Here is a 22,644-nt window from a genome sequence, read left to right as displayed (position 1 = left end):
AAATAATGGGTCAATGGCATCAACCAAAAAACCAAAATCTATTTTTATCAAAAGTTGAAATGTTGCATTGTCATCAACGTGGATGCACCAAGCAATCTTTTGTTTTCAGAGAATCATAAAATGAGTTGGTTATTTTATAATTGGTATAGGCAGGGTGATCATGTATCCTGGTGCTCCTAGCACAGTCCCAGTTCAGGCTTATTGTCCTGGTATAATTACCAGTGTTATTTAGATTAAGAAATTATACATAGAGGGAGCTTTTCTGAAATGCTGGTTTTGAAGCCTTAAGTTGACCATTTGCCATTCCCTAAAGTCACATAAGATGGGGATCAGCTTTACTCCATTCAGTCAAAACAGCTGTCAAGTCAACTGCAGTCAGAACAAAAGCAGACCCATCCAATATCATTAACCACCTCCCCTTCCCCATATAAAAGAGGCTCCTGTGAAGTAACAGTGATTCTTGTGCCCAAGCAAATGGTGTTCTGAATAATTTTACACTTATGGAGATGCTAAGTTTACACTGATGGCTGTGACAGCCTTAAATAGGCTTTACTCTTAATAGATAAAAGTGGTTTTTACAGATTTCATTGTTTGTAACCATCAGAATGTGTTTTGCAAAAGCAGGTCAAAACAGACCATCTTGATTATCATGTTTCTTTCTAAGTCTAATGATACTGAGAACATCAGTGAGACCCCAGATCATATTTAGTCATAGCCTTTAAAGATTGACCAACTACTATGACAGTGGTATTGACAGGTCACATCTCTGATGAAGAGCTCACTTTCATACCATTTTTACTGTCTACCTTCACCTTCATTCACTTCTGTGACCAGTGGTTCTTGACTTGAGAGTGTATCAGAAATTACCTGGAAGGCTGCGAGTCTTCACTCTTCAAGTTTCTGATTCAAGAGGTCTGGGAGGAGGCCTGAGAAACTGTATTTCTGACAAGTTCCCAGGTGATGCTGATGTGGCTGATCCAGGGATCACCCTTTGAGACCCACTGTGCTAGACACTCCCTCTCTTTCCCTTCTCTCCATGCATCTATCCTACTAGACACTGGAAGATGCTTACAGGGTATCGGCAACCTCTTTTGCTGTGATTGCCCCCAGATGGCCACAGGATGTTGGTGGCTATGTCAGTGTGCAGATATGAGTAGAAAGGAAAAAAGAAAAAAGAAAGGGAGCATGGGAGATAAAGGAAAAAAAGGAAGGGGAAAATGGAAAATAGAAGGTAGCAAACAAGACAGGAGTTATATCCAAATACTAGCAGTGGGGAGACACCAACAGGAGCTCTGCATGATAGGCAGCATAACTGGTGCCACGAACCACCTCCACCTTTTTCAGGAGAAGTGACGGTTTGGCCCATCAGGCCAGATGTTCTTTATTCTGCACACCCTGGGTGGGATTTAATATCAAGGACCGTAATCAGCCAGCTATTGTCTCCATGATCAAAAGATGTAACCAACTATTCTGCAAAGAGGTTTACCTTCGCAAGTCATCATTGGACCAGGCTCAAATCCCTCCTCACAGGTGCATTCAAAACCACCAATCACATTCTTGCAGGTGCCATTTCCACAGGGGTTGCCCACAGAACATTCATCAGTATCTGCAAGTGACCAAGAGTGTATTCAAAATACGACAAATGAAGAAAAAAATGGGCTTGGACTCAAATGATACGTTTCACCCTATCAGAGTACTTTGATCTGTAGCATCTTGTTTTATTCTCATTCTGTCTTTGCAAGAAAGGAGTGCACATGTCTTATCTCCTCAGATTTATAGTTGTGAAATTTCACCTGCTAAGTAACAGTGGCACTAACAGTGACAGTATCTGGGCTTCCAGCCCTCATAGTGCTTTTCTCTGTGAGCTTCTCCAGCTTCCTGTATTATGAAGAGGTAAACCTACCGGGAATAGATGCTCAAAGGGTTAAAACGAGGCTTCTCTCACAAGTCAAAAGTTTTCACTTATATAAACCTAGAAATATATCTCCAGTTTGGCCTCACATTACATCATTCTCTAAGAAGCCTTAAACATGATGGAGTTTTGCCAGATATAAAATAGAAGACTCCGCTTACACAAAGCAAGAGACCAGAGGTTAAGCAAAATTAATACACTGGATAAAATCAAGATTCACACAGATTTTTTGTTGATTCTGTTGAAACCAGATGGTTTACGTTAGGCAGAAGAAAAGCTACAAAGAAATATGTTTAGGGTATGATCTCTGTAAACAACTGTGGAGAGAGAACAAGTCTTACCAAGGAGCTCTAAAAAATATATATGCTTCCCAACCCATCCACCTACAATACTGGCTGTTCTTCTGACACATCTCTTGAGGAGAATGTCTTCCTCTGGGAAAGGGAACTTGTTGAGAAATAACATTGTTATTTTAGCTATCTAGGACATGGAATAGTAATGGACTGCCATCAGGGTTACATTTCATGTTGGGTTCTGAGTCAAAAAGCAAAGGCAAGAAGGTGTAGAAGAGAGACCTGGGTGAGCAGGCTCATCTGTCACGCACAGAGAAGCACTAACTGAAGATTCCAAAGAGAAAACATTGACAACTTTGCTTTTGTTCTGCTATGAAATTGCATTTCACTGTCCAGAATATTACATCTCTTTCAAGTGAATAAAAATCACAGTATCATAGATTTTTAGAGCTGCAGGGTAAATGGAAATAAGTTAGTCTATCTGCATAACATTACATTCTAAGGCCTAGGAAGACTAAGGAACTTGTTTACGCTTCCGAGGCCACAGCTTTGGGGGAAGTCCTCATGCCCTGATTCTTGTATGGAAAGAACGCTTTCTAATGTACACAAACATTCAGCATTTATGCTGTTATTAGTTCAGATTAAATTGAACTGCTTTGGATTTTTTAGAGACCTAGACATCATACTTGGATTCAATTTTGAGTTGGTATGGATTAAGAGCTCAAAGGTCAGACATAGGAGCCATTCTCTGAAATTTTAATAACAGAGTAAAAACAAGAGGAGTTTACGCTGTGTACATAGCCTTTCACGTTACTAAATGTAATAAAATCTGGATAAATTTTGTATTTTACATATTGAGAGAATACAATTATGATCATCAACAATCTTTTTTAAATTAAAAGAATACGTTAAAATGTTTTCCTTTCCAACTATCTCTTCAGATGTGTCCAGTGTCTTCCCCATTAGACTATAAGGAAGGACCATGTTGGCTTGGGTCACTGCTGTAGCCATAGAGCCTAGCACAGTGCTGGACACATGGGGTACTCAGCTAGTATTGCTAGATGAATGCCGCATGAATGAATGGACAAAACCTATTTCTGCCCCAATCTTGGTACTTATTCTTCCTAGCAGGAATGCTAACTGGCGTAATTTCTAATTTGTAAAATCCTTATGGAAGAAACCGATTTATTACTCACCTACACATTCATTCCCTTCCAGGATGTAACCAAAGGGACACTCGCAGCGATAGGAGCCATCCGTATTGATGCACTGCCCATGTTTACAGACATCTGGTTCTTTGCACTCATCCATATCTTAAGTAAAGGATTAAAAAAAAGTGAATAACAAGGTACCTTTTTCTTTTTTTTCTTTTAATGTTTGTTTATTTTATTTTTGAGAGACAGCGCAAGATCAGGGAAGGGGCAGAGAGAGAGGGAGACAGAGAATCCCAAGCAGGCTCCGTGCTATCAGCACAGAGCCCGATGCAAGGCTAACTCACAAACCATGAGATCATGACCTGAGCTGAAATCAAGAGTTGGAGGCCTAACTGACTGAGCCACCCAGGCACCCCCAAGGTACCTTTCTCTGAACACAAAGGTAAATTATAATCATTTCACTGTCTAACCAATGAAATATCTAATATTGCAATATCATGTTACCATATAATACAATAATACAATTGGTATCTAAATCAAAAGACAAAAATTAGAGCTTTATTTCCCAAGATAAATGTGGAGAAAAAAGAACAGCTGGAGAAAGGGCAGGGAAGAGGCTGGTTAAGAATATTAAAAAATGCTGAGAATCCAGTGCAGGCCACTTACCAACTGCTGAATCATCAGGCCCCACGATGATGCCGCTTCCATAGGGACAGATCTGGCGGAAGGCCTCTGTGGTAGAGATGAACGCTTGTTAGTAGACAGACTAATTGCAACTAGCTACAGGCTGTTCCCGAAGCAGTGAGTGATGGCCAGATTGCCACAGGCTGCACGTATCAGGAAACAACCGAACGAGAAGAGCCCAGATATCAGAGCAAGTGAACAAGGCTCCCAGTGCCTACCACTTGCCCTGATTCATAGCACATTTCAGAAGGAAACAACTACCCAGCTCTTGAGTTAAAATCATCTTAATGAATATTGTGGGTAGACTTACAGTTAAGTTAAATTGTCTTATTTTCCTGAAGGGCTACACCCAGTATTTCTCATTTCACAGCCAGGCTGCCGTATGAATAGCCAAAAGAGAAGTGCAGATGGTAGACATACCATCAGGTTCAGTGGGGCACAGCTCACAGGGATCACCCCAACCTTCTCCCTTCAAGGCACAGCAGCATTCCTGTTTGGAGTGATTTCTGGATTTGGGTGATGAACATTTTCCTCCTTCAAACTTCGCGTAACAGTAGCTCATTCGCAAATCTGCAGCATAAATCCAGGAGACCCTTTAGATGCTTTCCTACTACATCGTTACTGTATAATAGTGAATGAGAAACAATCCATCTTGTTAAATCGTTCTTTTCATTACAATAGTAATACTCCATAACGTAAGTGACTATAACAGTAATTGAGCTCAGATCTTTAAAGACATAGGTAACCTTCGTAGTGAGATCTGATGAGTACATCCATGCGACTTTCACTTTATTATTTCTCATTTTAGCCAATTTTCCAAAATAACTTGATGTGAATAACAAACTCCAACACTATCACATTTCAAAGCTGACATCATCAGTGACTTCCGGGTGGGGACATTAAGAAGTGGAATAATTCACAAGACCCCTCCATTGACAGATGTGCTTACATGTGTTTTGGGTAATATTTAGTGAGCATACTAAATTAAGGTAGGCCTCCCAGTTCTGGTACTTACTATGCTCTCACACCAGGTTGTTTATTCTGGGTCTCCTCAGCCAAAATACAACCAAATAAACCAAAATAAAACCCCTGATTCCAAGCACAGAACAAATAAAGATGTGGCAATTTTGTGGACTGGCAAAAATACGACAATAATGGTCATTCACTGAAGCAGCTATTGATGTAGTTGCTATTTACAAAACGCCATTTGGGGCTTTCTGCAGATTTTATACACACACACACACACACACAAACACACACACACACGATACAGAAGGTTGTTTAGCTCAACAGAGAGGGAAGGTAAAGAGGAGGGCAGGGAGATGGGTAGATAGGAGGGAGAATAATTTTTCTTTCAAAGAATACATTTCTTTAATATCAGTTATTTTTTGGTGACTCCAACATGGAAGATGGGATCTAGTTGCTACAAACTTCTCCAGCATTGCTTGACATAATTTTGGAAACTGACTTTTCCATTTCTTATAGAGCAAATTGGGTGGCTCTAAAAAGTAAGCTCATCCAGAAGCCTGGAGTGTATCCCCTCAAATTTGACATCCAAAGCCTTATAGACTCCCCTCTAGTTACATGGAGGCTAAAATCCGCATGTTTTAAGGAAATGCTTTCATATCCATTTTGAGGAATTGCCCCTTCTTTATGTATGATCAGGTATGCTCTCTCCTGTCACTGTTTTTCAACCCTAGGCAGCATATTAATAACAGCCACCTATGCATTTCTGTGAAGACAATTTCTCAGCTTTTATTTCATGACAAAGGAGACAGTGTAAGAATAATTGAGTTGCCAAAGATCGTATCAGAAAAATTTTCATGAATTAAAGTAAAAATATCAACCAATCAAACATATATACCAGGCTTTGGTAAGTCTAATTCAGTTGGCCTCCCCAATGAACTTCTTCAACTTCTTCAACCAACTCTTCCAGATACATTTTCTCGCTAATTTTTACTCCACCTCCAGATTGGTTACAGCTAGACCTAAGAGGTACCTTTCAGTGAATCTTCTGAAGATCAAGAGCACTAAAAGCCAGTCTTTGCCCTGTGACATGCCTGCCCTCCAAATATTCGCTTTGCTGAGAAGTTTCAAGATTTAACAAATATAGTTTCTCTAATGACACCTTTTCATTCGCTTTATTCTTTAAGTTCATTGTCACATACAATGTTTCGTGTTTATTATTTATACCTACAACTGTCTTAAGGTATCATTTAGTGACTACTCACAAAAATGTCTCAATGAATATATTAAAACTTAATTGTCTCTGTTGTCTTCCACCTTAAAATGTTTCTGTTAAACCTAGATATTCCTTTTCATTTATCATTAACCCTGCTCCATAAATCAGCCCTGTCTCGCCAGCATCACTTTACCATCCCACCTCCAGAAAAAGAGAAAAACCTCGCCATTACGCAGGCTCAAACACACGAAGTGTAAACTGTAAAGTGAACTTTGTTAAGTGGGAGTGGTCCCTTTATATCTGTGGCCTTCAGGTGCCAAGATCTGTTGACCTGAGTCTTACCACAATTGTTCCTTCAAAAACATTATCTGTTGCTCTGTGGAATTTTCTCATTTCATGGGCAATAGAAGCCTGACTCCTAATTTGTCATCTTATAAGTAAAACCCAGCTCTTCACTCCCCGGCTTCAGCAAAATTTGTGTCCTGTGGGAGATTTACATCTGCTTTTGGTGATTCTCTAGATTTGGTTTATTAATCAAAGGTGCCTTGCATTGGGAAAGAGAGCTATGCTTGCCCACACACTTTAACTAGGACTCACTAGGATGCCTGTTTACCAGTCCATCTGCAAAGAGCCCTTAATGACCTTTGAAATTTCATCAGAACTCCTAAAGTCACTTTCCCTGCTTGCATTCCTCAAGTCTGGCTCTGCCTCTTGGAGCTGAGCATGTGGCAAGGCTGCTCACAGCTGGGCTGATTCTTCCTGCAGCGTTAGCCTCCTCTGTGACAGGCCAGTGCAAATTGAATTAATAGCCTATGAGTTTCCTCTGGCCTGCCACATCGGCAGATTCACACCTGGTTTCTCACTGCTTTCTTTCCAAACTTGGGCCAAGCCAAAGGCACACAAAAACAAGGGAGTAGGACTTAGAATTTATCTGGCTGGTCTGTACCATAACAGAATATCTGCTTGAATCAACTATCCACCCACAAGCCTGAAATCCATGTGGGCTTCTGACAGCCACCTATGAGATCAAATCAATCAGAGAAGTCTCAATTCCCCCTTCACACTTCTAAATATTGGCTAACAAAAGGGCTAGTTGAAAGGTGAAAAGTTCATCAAGACTCTATGAAAGACTCAGAAACTAACAAAGTTTTGTTACGTATTTAGTACGATTGGTTGGCCGGGTATTATTATGGTTGTTTAAAATGAGGAAATTGAGCGTCCCAAAGATCCAATGACTTGTTTAGGCTACAGAGGGTGAAGCTGAGACCAAACCCCAATTTTTGGAATCTGAAATGATATCCCTTGCCTCTTATTTAGTAATATGGAAGCAAAACATAACAAAATAACCAAGAAGAAAAACCTGAACAATAAAAGAACAAACAACAAAACCCTGAGGTGGAGGGGAGAAATAAGTGTGCATGGGGCTTTTTGTTCTAAATTCATTAAACTAGTATGTATAAATGGATAGACACACACCATTGCATTGTTTACTACGAGCTAAACAGTTTTCTGAGATATAATATAATATCCTGTGTTATGCTTAAATTCAGGCTTCCTTTTTTTAAGTTCACAAATATTACTCCTGAAAACAGATGACGTCCCAGCAAGAATCCTGGTCAGTTCAAGTTTGTTTTCTTAGAAAACGTGTGATATGAGGGATGGGCACTATATCCTGAAAGCACGTGGATTAATCTGCATTTTTTGGACTGAAAGTCTAGAGTCTGGGCCACATTTATGCAAAGTCACCTCTTCAGAGGCAGAGACCATGTAGCTGAACTTCCCCCAGGCTTTGCAGTATTCAGTGGCTCATGGCTGATCCCCCACTGAGTGACCTATCAGCATCCGTGTTCTTAGAGGGAGAGACAGGTTCAAGTGCCAGGGCAGTTGTTGTACAAGCAACCCTAACTTGATGGATGAGTTTTCAACTTTAAAAGTAAAAATGAACTTTCTGACATATGGTAATCATTAGACCTCTGAGTGAATGAAAGCTCTCCATCTTCTCTTTCACAAAGAATCAAAGCTTTGCCATGTTTAAGAAAGTGAAACCACAACAAATAAACACAGAGTAATGAAAGTCTAAAGCCTTCAAAGGCAGTTACCTTGGCACCTTCTTCCAGTGGAGGACAAGGAGAATCCATCTGGACACAGACATTTGAAGCTGCCTTCAGTGTTACTGCATGTGCCCAAGGCACAAATTTCTGGCTCTTCAACACACTCATCAATATCTAAAAGAATTAACATGTGTCAAAGCCAAAACACAATGGAGACATCATCAGATACCAAATGCAAAGTGTGGAAGTACAAAGTACAACTCTTCCAATAAGGATTTTTCCTGTATCGTCATGCTGAGTGGACCTCTAGGCTGTGATATCTTTTTAAAAATTAATCTTGAGGGGCGCCTGGGTGGCTCAGTCGGTTGGGCGTCCGACTTTAGCTCAGGTCACGATCTCGCGGTCCGCGAGTTCGAGCCCCGCGTCGGGCTCTGGGCTGATGGCTCAGAGCCTGGAGCCTGCTTCCCATTCTGTGTCTCCCTCTCTCTCTGCCCCTCCCCCGTTCATGCTGTGTCTCTCTCTGTCTCAAAAATAAATAAACGTTAAAAAAAAATAATCTTGAAAGTTCTTATTGTAAAAATGGAATCTGCAAGTGCCTTTTTTTTTTTTTTAATTTTTTTTTCAACGTTTTTTAATTTATTTTTGGGACAGAGAGAGACAGAGCATGAACGGGGGAGGGGCAGAGAGAGAGGGAGACACAGAATCGGAAACAGGCTCCAGGCTCCGAGCCATCAGCCCAGAGCCTGACGCGGGGCTCGAACTCACGGACCGCGAGATCGTGACCTGGCTGAAGTCGGACGCTTAACCGACTGCGCCACCCAGGCGCCCCTGCAAGTGCCTTCTAAGGGATACATTAAGAAATATCCCTTACCCAGACTGAGTTTCCTGGCCAATTAGAAAAGGTAATTTCCTACCACCCTAAGCTAGAAAAGAAGCAAGAAACTCCAGAGTCACCACAACACAATTTTAATTGTGTTGACAATGAGTCAGTGAGAGATCTAGACCTTTGAACGAAACACTTATTCCCTCCATCCATTCACAGTGCTTTTCCCAATACTCCATGCTATTAGGAAAACTATGAATTTAACAAGAATACTAACACTCATGACAATAATTATGTAAAGTATAAGCTAAAGATACCGCAGAAGATGAGGTCCCTAACTTTCATTTGCAGATTAATTTTTCTTAAAACACAAATGTCTTTCTTGTATAGGCTGTAGTTTTTCTTTTGTCATATAGATAACAGGAAGTTGATGCACTTATAATTGTGATATACTTCCTTTAGCGTATTAACATACCTTAGCACTAGGAAGGGTTGATTAAAGGTGGTCTACAGTGATGTTTGAATAGCTTGGGTAACTATATGCTCTGGTTTTCCTAGGAAAGTCCTAGTTATGCCTGTTGTCCTAGCCTTGTTATTAACAGACCCCTCCTTAAAACTGTCTTGGTTTGGTCAGTGAATTACATGATCATCCCATGTTTGGGAAAAGTGTGGTCACTCTTTCCAACAGACTTACCCATCTTTTCCCCTGACTTTCAGCTGGAATTTGTAGTAAAATAGAGGTAAGTCTTGATTCTGAGCCATGCTGTTTTTATTGATACCTTTTTTCCCAACAAAACATGTATCTTTTATATCATAGCGCTCTTTATTTTTGCATTTGTGCAAAGAGTTCTACACCTACATCAGAATGTATTCCTATTATACAAGTTCCTTCCCATGAGGTCCCACTAAGGGGAAGTTGGGAAATTAATTCCATCATCTTGACTTAATATTGTAAATACTACACAATAGGTACTCTCAAAATGTGCAGCTCAAAGTCATGATCTTCCTGTTCAGTGAAAAACCAGTCTCTTCATCACTCTATGTTATTACGTTGTCTTCATAATTAATTACATCACATTGCTTGTGGTATATCAACGATTCTGAGATGCTGCTGACTGAATGACTCCATTCCCATGTTCCCACTACTCTCACATCTAACCATTTCTTAAAAGAAAAGCCAACTTTTGTAAAAATGCTCGAGTATTTCTTTTGGTTGTTGTTTTTGTCATTGCCAATAGGATTCTTTCTCTTATAGTAGAAATTAACCTGTAGGTGATGACTTCATAAGGATAGGGGGACAAAGATGGTGGAATGGGTACATTACTAAGTATTTGGGAAGTCATTTTTCTTTCTATACATTTCCATTCTGTTCATCTTAGGGGAGTTTTGCATTAATCATGGAGTAGTTGATCTTTATTTAGTGAAAGTATAATAACACATAATAATTTGCATTTAGGCATAATTTGTTTCCATTTAGAATATTATCACTTGACTATGATGTAAACTGGGTATATGATAAAATTTCTCCATGATATTAAAAGTGGAGAAATGGAGAAAATTCTTACTCATTATGGATGAGATACAGACCTATTTAAGCTTGGGAGCATGAACTAGGTGACTTCTTAAAAATCCTTTTAGCCCAGTTATTTATGAAGTTCTAGCAATTAATGCCCTTCATTTAATTCAATGACATATGAATTGAAGAATGCAGTACTATAAAATTTGCTGAGAATTTATTTGTAGTAACACATTTCCACTGCTGTATAGGTCAAACAACGTAGATAAATTACATAGCCATAATCATTCAACCTTGAATGTGGTCACTTAAAGATTTTAGCTGAAATCATGAAGCTATTTTTAGTTGCAACCTACTGATACTTAAAAACATGAAAACCAGGGCTTTTTACAAGATGCCTAAAAGCACCCTGGAAAAGAGTCAGGGTCATATGAGCACTCATAGGCACAGAGCAAAACAGTGTCATCAGATATCAGCGTGAGAATTAGATGTTCCTGCCTCATCAGCTGAGTGTGAGAACATAAGCCACACCCTTTGCTCTTGGAGTTTTTTCTGATAAAGTGCAAAATGAAGACACCAGCACACCATCACAAAAATGGACTTTGAGAATGCCAGTGCAGTAACCAATACTGCTCGCTTCCAAACATGGATAGCCCTCTCCCTCCTACCTTCACACTTGTCATTCTGTAGACTGTACCCAGGTGGACAAATGCACCTGTAGGACCCATCCAAGTTTTGACAGGTGCCTGGTGCACATTTTCCAGGTTCTAGAAGACATTCGTTGATATCTGCAAAGAAAAGGGAGAAAGAAAGAAGAGGTTCCCACTGGCATGATTTCCATCAAGCAATTAAAATTCCAAGAAACTGGAATCAAATCAAAGAAATACATAAAACTAATATGGAGAAAAATTAATGACTCAATAAAAAGAAGCTCTGTCAGCTTTCAGAAGTGTACAGAACAACTATATTTTATGTGACTTATCACAAATTAAATATTTCCAGAAAAATGTAGCTTGTGAAAAGTTAATGGGTATGAAGATTTTTGAGAGCACCCAAAAGATTATAGAAGAGATTTCTACAAAGCTGTTTTAAAGAAAATAAATATAAGAAAGCAAATTACAATTGTTTATGGAACAATTTAGCTTTCTGTGAAATTTAACAATTTAACTATTCTCTGTAATTACAATAACTTAATTTTAAAACATAATAGGGAAGTGTATTATAGATATCACACACACACACACACACACACACACACACACACAGTCCACAGGTAGGATTGGTGTAATTCCACTCTGATTTTTTTTTCTCTCCAGCCTTCTGAAGGAAGGATGTTGACAGAGACTGCAGGATTCTTTGGTCTTGGAGAACATACTTCGGAATCTCTTTCTGAAATTCTGAGGCAGCACTCACCCACACAGGTCCTTCCATCTGGAGCCACCTCATAGCCTTCATTGCACTGACACTGGAAGGACCCCACTGTATTGATGCACTGGCCATTTCTGCAAAGGTTCCCATTTCCAGTTGCACATTCATCAACATCTGCCAAAAAAATACCCTTTGATATATTCCAAAGAAAATGTCATAATTCCAGCAATGATCAAAACCTTTAAAGGGAAAATACTTATTTGAAATTTCAGAGGCTTTTGCTGGCTCAGCCAAACATGAAAAATTCCAATAAATATCTAGTTTGTAACAATACACCTGGCTTTACTCACCTATTAAAACCTAACAAGACTACGCTGTTCTATTAATTACAGATTGATAATTTATATTAGAACTTTATATGAGTTTCACCTTGATCTTCCTTTAGGTTTCATTTTTAAAAGCTAAAACTGAATTACTAACACACAATACAGCTGATGGTATTATTAATTATTCTCATAACTAGAAGTATATAAAATTAGCCTCTAGCAACAATGCAAAATTTGGATCATTATTCTCACTTATAAATAACATAGCATGTTTTATAAGGAGGATTTTATAGATTTAATAATTGACTTTTTAAAAGTTTTATTTATTTTTGCAATTTCCACATCCCACATGAGGCTCGAACTCACAACCCCACCATCAAGATTCCCAGGGTCTTCTGACTGAGCCATCCAAGCGTGCCCCCCAATAACTGACTTATTTTAAGAGAGTCTATAGCGCAACATTGAGACAAATGGGTCCACGTTATTCCTGAATTATGTAATTTCTATACAAAGTATCACTTTTATGTGTTTTAAGATGTAATCAATTCATTAAAAAATGTATTTAATTCACAGCACAGTGTATATAAAAATTATAGCTGCTGATGAGCACTTACATAAAAGTCATGGCAGTCATTACTCTAGTTGACATTTAATTAGCACCTTATTTTGACAAATCTTTTAACCAATTGTTGCCACATAAGAGGGCATATATTTCAGAAAACAAAATCGCACCCTGGAGAGGCTGCTAATTACGAAGAGCATATATTAAATGCACTTCCTATGTGAGGCACTGATTTGCATACGCACCTATACAGTCGTTGTTGTGGGAGAGGATGAAACCATGGTTGCAGCGGCAGTTGAAGGAACCGATCGTGTTGCGGCAAGTTCCATTCCCACAGGCGTCTCGCTCACACTCATTTATGTCTAGTAGGAACAAAGGCCATAGAGAAACGTGGTCGTTAACAGAAGAGGTGAGTGGTTGCCTGGGATTAAAGGGCATGGTGAGGTTCACAAAGCATCAGGTGTAGGCTAAGAACTTCTTGATGTTGGTATTGGATCCAGCAGTCGCCGCTCCCCATGAGCAACCAGCAAGAGCCGAGGACCTAAACCTTGGGAATAAACCGTCTCCTGGGCTGGCATGTGAAAGGAGGCAAGCTAAGGACATGAGAACTGGACAAGAACTATTTTACTCTATTTACTTCTAGAATTCTCCACCCTTGCCACTTTTCTCAAATATTTTCACTTGGAAATGGAAAATTCTGAGCGCATCTGGGTCTTGATTTGCTGCCACCGTTGGCAAACTTCAGCCTTTAAGATTCTCACTCTAGTTTACCAAAAAGCAGTGAGTCACCTGACATTACCCTGAAATCAGCAACAAAATAAATGAGCTTTCTAACTCACCTGATATTTTAGACACCTTTTCCTTCTTCCCAGTCCACTCCTAAAGACCTATGATCACTCCCACTACTGGTGCCTAAACTCACTCTTCTAAAGTATCCCAATGTGATACCTCTTCTGATACATTCTTTTGTTATTATTTGTCTTTTTATTGGTCTGTGACTTTTCTCTTTGACTATTCTGTAAAGCTATTTGGGCATCTTTTATGTCTGAGCATTGTGCCACAACAGCTAACGTCTTTCTTATAGAGCAGGTGTACATTATATTAAGGAGGAAATAAAGAATTAAAACAAAAGAGAGTTGATATTGCTGGTATTGCAGGAGTGAGGCAGAAGGAGGGGGGCGAGGGCAAAGGGGAGGAGGCTCTGGGACTGGAAGACAACCCCTCAGGTTAGCCAAAGGCAGTGTTTAGAGTTACAATTTCCTTTCCTTTCAAATTTTGGACATGAAGATAAGTTATCGGTGATCCTAAACCAGAAAGCTATTGCTGACCCCAAAGTGATCCAATATGTGTGTGTCTGTGGTTGAAGACTGCATCCACGTGAGTCACCCTGCCAGCAATCAAGGGCTGCTGCTTTGATTCATTTTTAGCCAAACTAGCGACATTTTTCTGTAGGGCAGGTTCTTCGGTAGAGGGTTCCAGATAAATCAGATGCAGGTGTCACTGCTATGCAGGGATTAACTTTCCAGGGACGAGCAGGGCTGATTACACTCCTTTAATATAAAACTTGTCATCTGCTCTGAAGAAGACAAGACTTTGTAAGAATGTTCCCTAATGGATGAACCCAATTATAGTGAAAGGTAAGCTCTTTAAACATTACTCTATTGATTCTTCTTTTTTCAGTTGTGAAACTGATTCATGTTCATGAATCATCCTTAATGGATATTGCTTTAAAGTATAAAAAGGAAGGAAAAGAGAGAAAGTGATTGATTAATACTTGGAATTTATTCTAAATCAGCATCCTGACTCAGCACTGAAAGCAAGGGGGAAGAGATTTATTTAAAATCTTGAGTTCTTTTCCCCTAGAAAAATGTGGGGTCTTTTTTTTGCCTTTATAGGATCTACAAATTTGCCTCTGAGGATATGGTACAAACCATGGACCCTTCTCAAAAAATACTCATATACAAACACTCGAAAGCTGCACTCTATTCCAATAAGGCAAACCCATAGACTTAATAAAATAATAGGCTATTAACATTAATAGAAAGTATTTTTGTCTTAATATCTTTCTGTTTTTCCTGTAGTCAAAAGTTTTTCTGACCTGGCAGCCAAATGAATATCAAGGAAGAGGTTTATTGTGTTCAGATTGCCAAAGATTAAATACCAAAGGATGTTAATGCTACACACCTACTTGTGTTTTCATTTTATAAATGGCAAAATTAATACTGAAGGTTTAGTATCAATTTTTATATATATTCAGATGCAAATGAATTTTTCGATAGGATAGAAGTTAAAAATAAAATGATAATCACGTACTCACCCAAACACATGGTTTGATCAGCATTTGTTTTAAAACCGGTGTGGCAAAGGCAATAAAAACTTCCAACTGTGTCAATACACTGTCCATGGCTGCATATGTTGGGGATTTCTTGGCATTCATTGCGATCTGTAGATAAAAAGCATCGTAAATATCTTAGGTAGAGTTAGGGGACAAAACTGCATTAAGTAACTTACTTCTAGATATCACGCTCAGGATTAATCCTAGCTCTAAACCAAGCCAGTAAAACAGATACTGGCATTATATATATATATATATATATATATATATATATATATATATATATATATATATTTTTTTTTTTTTTTTTTTTTTTTTTTTTTTTTCCTCAAAATCAGTTAAAACTAATGCTCTTTTACTGGGCACATTCAGAGTATGTTAACAATACATGAGGCGATGAAAAAAAAATGTTCTGAAAGATGAGAAAAATTATAAGTAGAATAGGGAAGAAGAAACCAAGCCGGGAGATAATCTGTTTGATAATTTGCCCACGCAGTATCACAGACTGTGGAATGAATTAAGTATTTTGTCTAGTCAAGATTTGGTGTCTCAAGTCATGGACCCTTCATAGCTTCCCTTGGAAATATATATCAAAGTCAAACAAATCCCATTGCTAAGATAGGTTTTCTTGATGGACAACCCACACTGTCCTTTGTTTAGGTTTCAGTTCATTGTTTTGTCTTACTCCTATAACTTTTTGTTCCATCTTAACCAAGTCTTCATGTCTACACATGGCTCCTTTTAGCACTTGACAATCTTAATGATGTTTCTTTTTATTCATATTCATTCAAGGGAATGCCCTGTCATCTTGCTTCTGCCAGTCTTTAAGCCCTGAATTATATTTCTCATCAACTGAATCTTTGTTGCCCTCCTGAAATCTGATGATCTGGGGCGGGGAGGGGGGGAAGGGGGCAGAATTTATTATATGAATCTACAAATGACGTGATTACATGCCTACTTATGTCTCTAATTTTTAAAGCTCTCAAAATTCTATGTTTAGGGCACAGGTCATCTGAAGAGCCCTGTATCATCCTGGTTGTCCTACTGTCATAAAAGAGAGCAAACAGCAAGAATGTCAACTAGAGTATAGATTCTGTAGAGCACAGTGACACCCTGCTTCCAGTTAAATAATGCACACTTGCTGTTGGCCTGTCTTGCCTACTGAGAAGACAGCAACCAGAAATGGACACTTTTTGCCACACAGAGCAGTTGTGCTCATTCCAGAAGAGAAGATATCCCATCTATTTCCTGTGCTCAGGCTGCCATTGTTACGACTACCTCCTTCCAATTATAGAACATTACAGCTGATGAATCACCATACAATTTAAAAGTCTTAAGTGACCTTGAATATATCATCTTAATGGAGAAACTGGGATACCGTAGCTTAGGAACTATTGCTCGCCTATCTAGAAATGCTTGTTAACCTAGTAAGTTATGATTATTCCCATTGGAGAAAACAGACTTAAAATGAGCAAACTGTTAAAAGACATTTTAAAAGATTTTAAAAGATATAAATGAAGATGATTCCTGAGTGAAGTCTTCAACCCTAGAGGCTGAATAACTGCAAAACTCAAGTACATTCCCTTCTGAGGATTCCAATGAGTGAGGAAAAGTGAGCTTGGCTACAAATGACACTCATTCATAGCACTTATCATTGGTTAGCGCTGGATGAGTTTTATTTGTGCTAATGTTCTACAAGAAAATATGGCAGGGCTTAAGCCCTAGCAGGCCATGGTTGGACGCCCTGTCTTGATGTATAAATAGCTTGTCCCACTTCTTGCCTGAGCGTGAAATGGTGTGAAACGACACATTCTGTATTATCAGCAGTTCTTTATTTTGATTGGAATTATTTTGCCCAGTTTCAAAGAAATATAAATTAAGAGCAAAATGCAGGGAAATGCTATAAATGCCAAGTTACACTAGGGTATTGTGACTCATATCAGAGACGTCCCCATTTTTCCTGTCCTATTTTTTTAATACATGGGTAACAACCGCTTTGTTGACAAAATGCTAAACACTTGCACATGTTCCTTTAAACCCAACAAAACAAGCCTTGATTCTCAAAGTGAGTTTTTGTTCTGCTATTACACCCACTTCCCACCAAGGTCTAATAAAACAATGCAAAATACCCTACAGAGAGCAGTGCACTTCCTACCACTTAATTGCTGGTAGGCAAGGAAATCCAAGGAAAATTTGACCATGTTCCCTTGTGTTGTTTCATTCACAAATGCATAAAATATCCAGGAAACTTCTTGGGAAATGAACTACAGCAAAACAACACATTCTTCCTGACCTCCATGCTAAATATACAATGATTTACAATTACTCAAAAACTCACATGAAAATGATTCTGAGGTATAATTTTGCTTCTGGGCTGGAACACTGGTGTTTCAATTTTGGTGCCACTGGCTAGAAGATGCCGTCAGATACTTAAAACTTGACCATCCATATGTGCTAACATGCTCATCCTTCTTACTTTTACCGCATCCTTGACAAAAGTAAGCCATGAAATAACCTAACCTCTAGGGGACAGTTTCTCATTTTACTGTAGGTGACTTACGGCTAATAAAAGGCTGTTAATGTTTGCTTCCCTCAGTTCTGTAAGATGTTTAGGAGGATAAGTGGTGCTGTTGGTTCTTTTTGTTCATGCAGGTTAATCTGACTCAGCTCAGGAGAGGTTTGCTATAGAATTGGGGTGTGTGGCTGGAACGGTGGCAACCTCCCACCCTAAGGGGGATCATGTGAAAGGAAAAAAACAAGTATCTGTCCCTGAGGACTGGTTAGGGGACTGTGTGCATGTGTGTGTGTGTATTTGAGGGAGGGGGTGTTTGGAGCAGGGCAGCAGATGAGCCAATCTGAAATCTATGTATGCACATGATATATGTCTCGTTTTGGAAACATCACATCTCTATGGGTTTAGAAATTTCAAGTTTTCCTTTTTTGCTGGCCTCGTGACTAGAACTCAGCAGTGTAAACCATAACTCAGGTGTTCTTCAAGTTAACCTTCTCAAAAAAATCCAGATGTCTGAAGCCTGCTGGAGATGGCGCGCTGGCGGGCCCACCCAGCCAGTGGGGAGCCACTTACCGTTGCACTGCCCTGTGGAGGTGAAGCGGTAGCCTGGCTTGCAGTCACAGCGGTAGCTGCCCGCGGTGTTGATGCACTCGGCATTGCGCTGGCACACAGGGCCGTTCTGACACTCGTCAATATCTCCAAGCAGAAGAGAAGTTAATTAGAAGGAGAACAGAATATGGGGCAAGTCAACAAAGGCTCTCACTTAAAATAGATTTCTATTTTCTTATTTTGATCAGTTCCATGGAACAGATAGTGGAAGACTTTTAAGACTTCTTTTCTAATTTTTCCACGTTTTTGATATTTTTTGTAAATGCAAGTACTTGGTTTATGACCACATGTGGATTCTAATGATGCTTGTGTATAAAAGAAAAGTCATACACTCAGCTGCTAGGACCACCGCTTGGCATAGTATAAACTGAATATCCTAGAAAATGTTGCATTTGCTCAAAGCCCCAGGGTTTTACGATTCATTGGGTTGCTTCGCCTTCGTATACATAGGGATCACTTGGGATCTTGTTGAAAAGCAGATTCTGATTCAGCATGTCTGGAGAATGGCTTGAGATTCTGCATTTCCAATAAGCCCGCAAGTGATACTGGTGCTCCTGATTCACAGGCAGTGCCTTGCACTTCAGGGCTGTAGGGGCTCCGGCTTAAATTACTGCCACATGGCAGTCAAATCAAGGAAACTTAATATGAGAGGCTGCACATAAAACTACTGACAACCACCCAACTCTCACTATCAAAGAAAAGAATAAATGGATACTCTGTGCTTCAGAGCTTTGACTATACTCAGGGGGGTTGTTTGCCTTTTTTTTTTTTTTAATCAGGTAGCTAATATAGTTCAAATTCATGACATTATGAAAGTTCTCCATAGTCCAGGATATGCCTTGGGGCAAAATACATGTTCCCTGCCCCTGCTCCTATGAAACAATCTAACTCGGGTTAAGTCCAATAAAGGGAATAACCTGGAACACAGACGGGAGCTGGCTCTTAGCACCAGTATTAGGGTTTTACAAAAAAGTGGACTCAGCCCAAGAAGTTCCCACAAGGGGGCGGCAAATGCATCAACCTGTGCCTCACAGGTGTATGCTTGTGTGGCGGGAAAACCTCAGCACTTACTGTCAGTCAGTGGGAGTTTCTGCCTAATGTGGGGTGGGGTGGGGTGGGGTGTGCCTCTCTGGGTAACAGATACAGGGCAGAAGTATGCCTGCCTTGGGTTCCAATGGACCCAAGACCAGCACCACTCTCCCAGCAGGTCTGCCCTGGTCTTAAGAGGGTACAGAAAGCTAGAAGGTAGCCCATCATTGGAAAAGCCAAATGGCATCACAGACAGGCATTTCTGTGAGGCATCAGATGCCGAGCATCGGATTATATGCATATTTGGGGAGAACAGATGCATGAGTATTCCCTAAATACTTCTGGAATCCATTCCAATTTCAGGGTTATGGAGGCATGTATTAAATCAATCTTCATTTTCTGATTCTGAGAGCTAAGAGTGTGCTGGGAAGCAGCTGACTCCGGAATAAACATTCACCCTGAGAATGGATATTCTGTGAGATGGACACCAAAAGTTGGAGTGCTTTGTAATCTCAATATCCACTGAGTACTACCCTGACAGCAAAGTGTTTTACATTGGTACAGCTGTAGGCTTTCAATCTCATATGGACAGTAAGGTCTGGGTTAACTTGGCCATCATGGGTGACCATGCCTAAGGGTTTGGGATCTCTGAATAGAAGAGAACAAGAGAGGTGGCAGGCATCCTAGCCATTTATAAAAGGGGGAAGACTGGCTATGAGGAAGGCAGGCTACTTTACCATCATCAGCTCCTCTGCTGTGGGCTCCTTTCTTTTCTCCTGCATCATGCTTCCTCTCCGGAACACCTTATCCTTGATGGCCTTCCAAAGCACAGGGGCTAGTGCCAAGGTCTGAGATGACTATTTCCTAAGGAAGGTTCTGAACGGCTATCACCCCATTTACCCCTCTCCGGGAGGCAGTAACATGTGCCCACCTGGCCATAGTAGCTAAAAGCCTGGTGAAGAGAATTTAACAAGCATGTGCTTAGGGCCATAACTTTACTCATGGTCTGTAAGTTGTCCCTAGTCTATGGGAAAAAAAGGTTTTTTAACATTAAAATATTGACATATGTGCTCTCATACATGCTCTAAGGGGTAATAACCCTTTCTGACAAGAACAAAAATTCTGCAAGAGGCCCCAAGTTTAAGTTATTAAATAGACAATTATTCCAGCTACCCTAGGGCACATGGTATATTTAATAACCAGCAATGTCCCTTTTACTAAAATGTGAAAGTACACTATCTTCCCCAGATGTAGGGGAATATGAAGTGTTGTGAGGAATGCACGGCATCACAGTACATGCACATGGCAAGGGGAGGTAATGTGAAAATGAAAAAAGTACCACTTGCACACATGCCAACATTCTTCATATAAAATCAAATTTGCTGTTCTTGCCATTTGGAATTCTCTCATGCATTTGGAATATTTGCATTAACCTTGTTTTCACTTGGGAGTAGCACAGGCTCCGTTTGGAAGGGAACACTAATTTTGAGATTCAAGTAAAGATGACCGCCCACCACTCCTGCTCACTTTTAAGCAATGAGAAACAAAAGCAATCTATGCGACACACCCAGGAACTCAAGGCTTTCTTATATCAGCTGGGAAATCTAATATATTGTGTATAGGATGGGGCTGGGGAGTGCACGTCCTGCTTTTTCCACGGGGACTTAGGGAAGTTTTTCCATGAAAAAATGATGTTCCACATGGTGCCCTACACTATTGCTAGAGCTTGATGGATTGTGAAATTCCAATGTTGTGAAATTGGCCAAGTGTGTGTGCGTAAGTAGCTTGTCAGTTGGCTCATTCCTGGACATGATATAGTGACATCACTTACCTTCACAAACCAACAACTTGTCATTATAGAAAAAGCCCACTGGACATTCACATCTGAAGCTGCCAACCATGTTGATACACACTCCGTTTTCACAGACCCCTGGGATCTCCCGGCATTCATCAATATCTGAAAACAGAGCAGCCACACATGAGTGACAGCACGGCACTGAGAGTCGGCAGCTTCTAACTCCATGTCCTACATAAGGTCCACAATGAAAAAAGAGAAAGTGCATGGGTGTGTGGGTGTGTGGGTGTGTTGGTGGGTATGTGTGTGTTGGGGTGGTGACAGTGGAAAGGGGGGACATCAGTTGATAGCAAACTGAAATAACTAAACTGCTTTCAGACACTCATGTGTCTATCTGGATTTAGGATCTTTTTGGTTTTGTTCTGAAACAAACCAGGTAGGCGCCATCTTGGTATCCCCTGGGCACTATGCACTGGGTGAACAGAATAAAGTGACAGGTGAGAATAAACGGCCACTCTACCCAAAGTGTGTGGTGGTGTTTGGCTAGAATGGGAAAGGAGAGCTGGTGAAGAACAGAGGAGCTTATGGTCATAGCCAGCTCTGATCTTTCAGATTCCCCTTCAACATCCCCTTCCTCCTTCACATGGTTTTGAAAAGGAGGTACATTAGGTCTGGGGCTGTGAGCTAGGCCCATGCTGACTGTGGGGGCCAGCACCGAGAAGGGCTATAGCCACAGACTGTGGTTTCCTAAGGCCAGGGGCTGGGGCTGGCTACAACTCCACGGTGTTACCAGCCCCTACTATGCCATCTGATCAATGTTAAGCACCAATTAAAATTCGGTAAATTAAGAACCAGTATCTGGAAGTTGGGACCGGTGAGCATTAAGACAGGATCCAAGCAGGAGTGACAGCAGAGCCACAATGCAGGCTGTGAGAACAGGGCTGGCCGGCTGGTGAGGTGGCCTTGTGGGCAGGTCTCACCTCCTCACCAGCCTGGTGGTCCAATCTCTTTCTGACCTGCTCTCAACTCCCAACCATTCAGTGTCTTCTAGGATAATAACAGTAACAGTGTTAGTAGTGTCTCACTTGCTATGTACCTGGCATATTTCTCAACATTCAACCTGGATTTACTCACTGAATCATTACAGCCACTCTACGAGATGGTCTCCAGGTACTGTGACAACTGTCACTATGCAGATGATGGAACTGAGGCCAAGCCAGCAGAAGAAACTTGCCAAAGACCACAAAGCTAATAAGAGGCAGAGTCAGGATTTGACACGAGGAATCCGCTAACAGGCTATCCTATCTCCCTCAGGCTTTTGCACGTCACAGTCAACAATCTTCACAAAACCACAATCAAATTACTTGTTATCCTGGAGGGCCCTTCCGCCACTGCTTGGTGGAATTTCACAAAGTGCTTCAGAAGCTGGGAAGGGATGTAAAGCTTTGGTCTTTCCAACCCACTAGGTTTGTGTTACCTCGCCGTTGAGACAC

General features: G+C 40.3%; 1 protein-coding gene across 1 annotated transcript in view; it reads right to left on the bottom strand.

Annotated features, from left to right (window-relative positions):
- The window catches only part of FBN1 (fibrillin 1), a 240,096-nt gene that overhangs the window by 21,622 nt on the left and 195,830 nt on the right, over positions 1 to 22,644 (bottom strand). The window contains exons 43-53 of the mRNA XM_058737818.1: positions 21,188 to 21,313; positions 18,292 to 18,414; positions 15,189 to 15,314; positions 13,117 to 13,233; positions 12,029 to 12,157; positions 11,284 to 11,403; positions 8,325 to 8,450; positions 4,464 to 4,613; positions 4,026 to 4,091; positions 3,402 to 3,518; positions 1,487 to 1,606 (exon numbers count right to left, since the gene is read on the bottom strand). Of these exons, the coding sequence (XP_058593801.1) occupies positions 1,487 to 1,606; positions 3,402 to 3,518; positions 4,026 to 4,091; positions 4,464 to 4,613; positions 8,325 to 8,450; positions 11,284 to 11,403; positions 12,029 to 12,157; positions 13,117 to 13,233; positions 15,189 to 15,314; positions 18,292 to 18,414; positions 21,188 to 21,313 (1,320 nt within the window). The remainder of the gene's footprint in view (positions 1 to 1,486; positions 1,607 to 3,401; positions 3,519 to 4,025; positions 4,092 to 4,463; positions 4,614 to 8,324; positions 8,451 to 11,283; positions 11,404 to 12,028; positions 12,158 to 13,116; positions 13,234 to 15,188; positions 15,315 to 18,291; positions 18,415 to 21,187; positions 21,314 to 22,644) is intronic.

The sequence above is a fragment of the Neofelis nebulosa genome, chromosome 7 (genome assembly GCF_028018385.1).
Source record: "Neofelis nebulosa isolate mNeoNeb1 chromosome 7, mNeoNeb1.pri, whole genome shotgun sequence".
NCBI lineage: Eukaryota > Metazoa > Chordata > Mammalia > Carnivora > Felidae > Neofelis > Neofelis nebulosa.
Note: the sequence above shows the minus strand (reverse complement) of the source record. Positions and strands in the feature narration are given on the sequence as shown.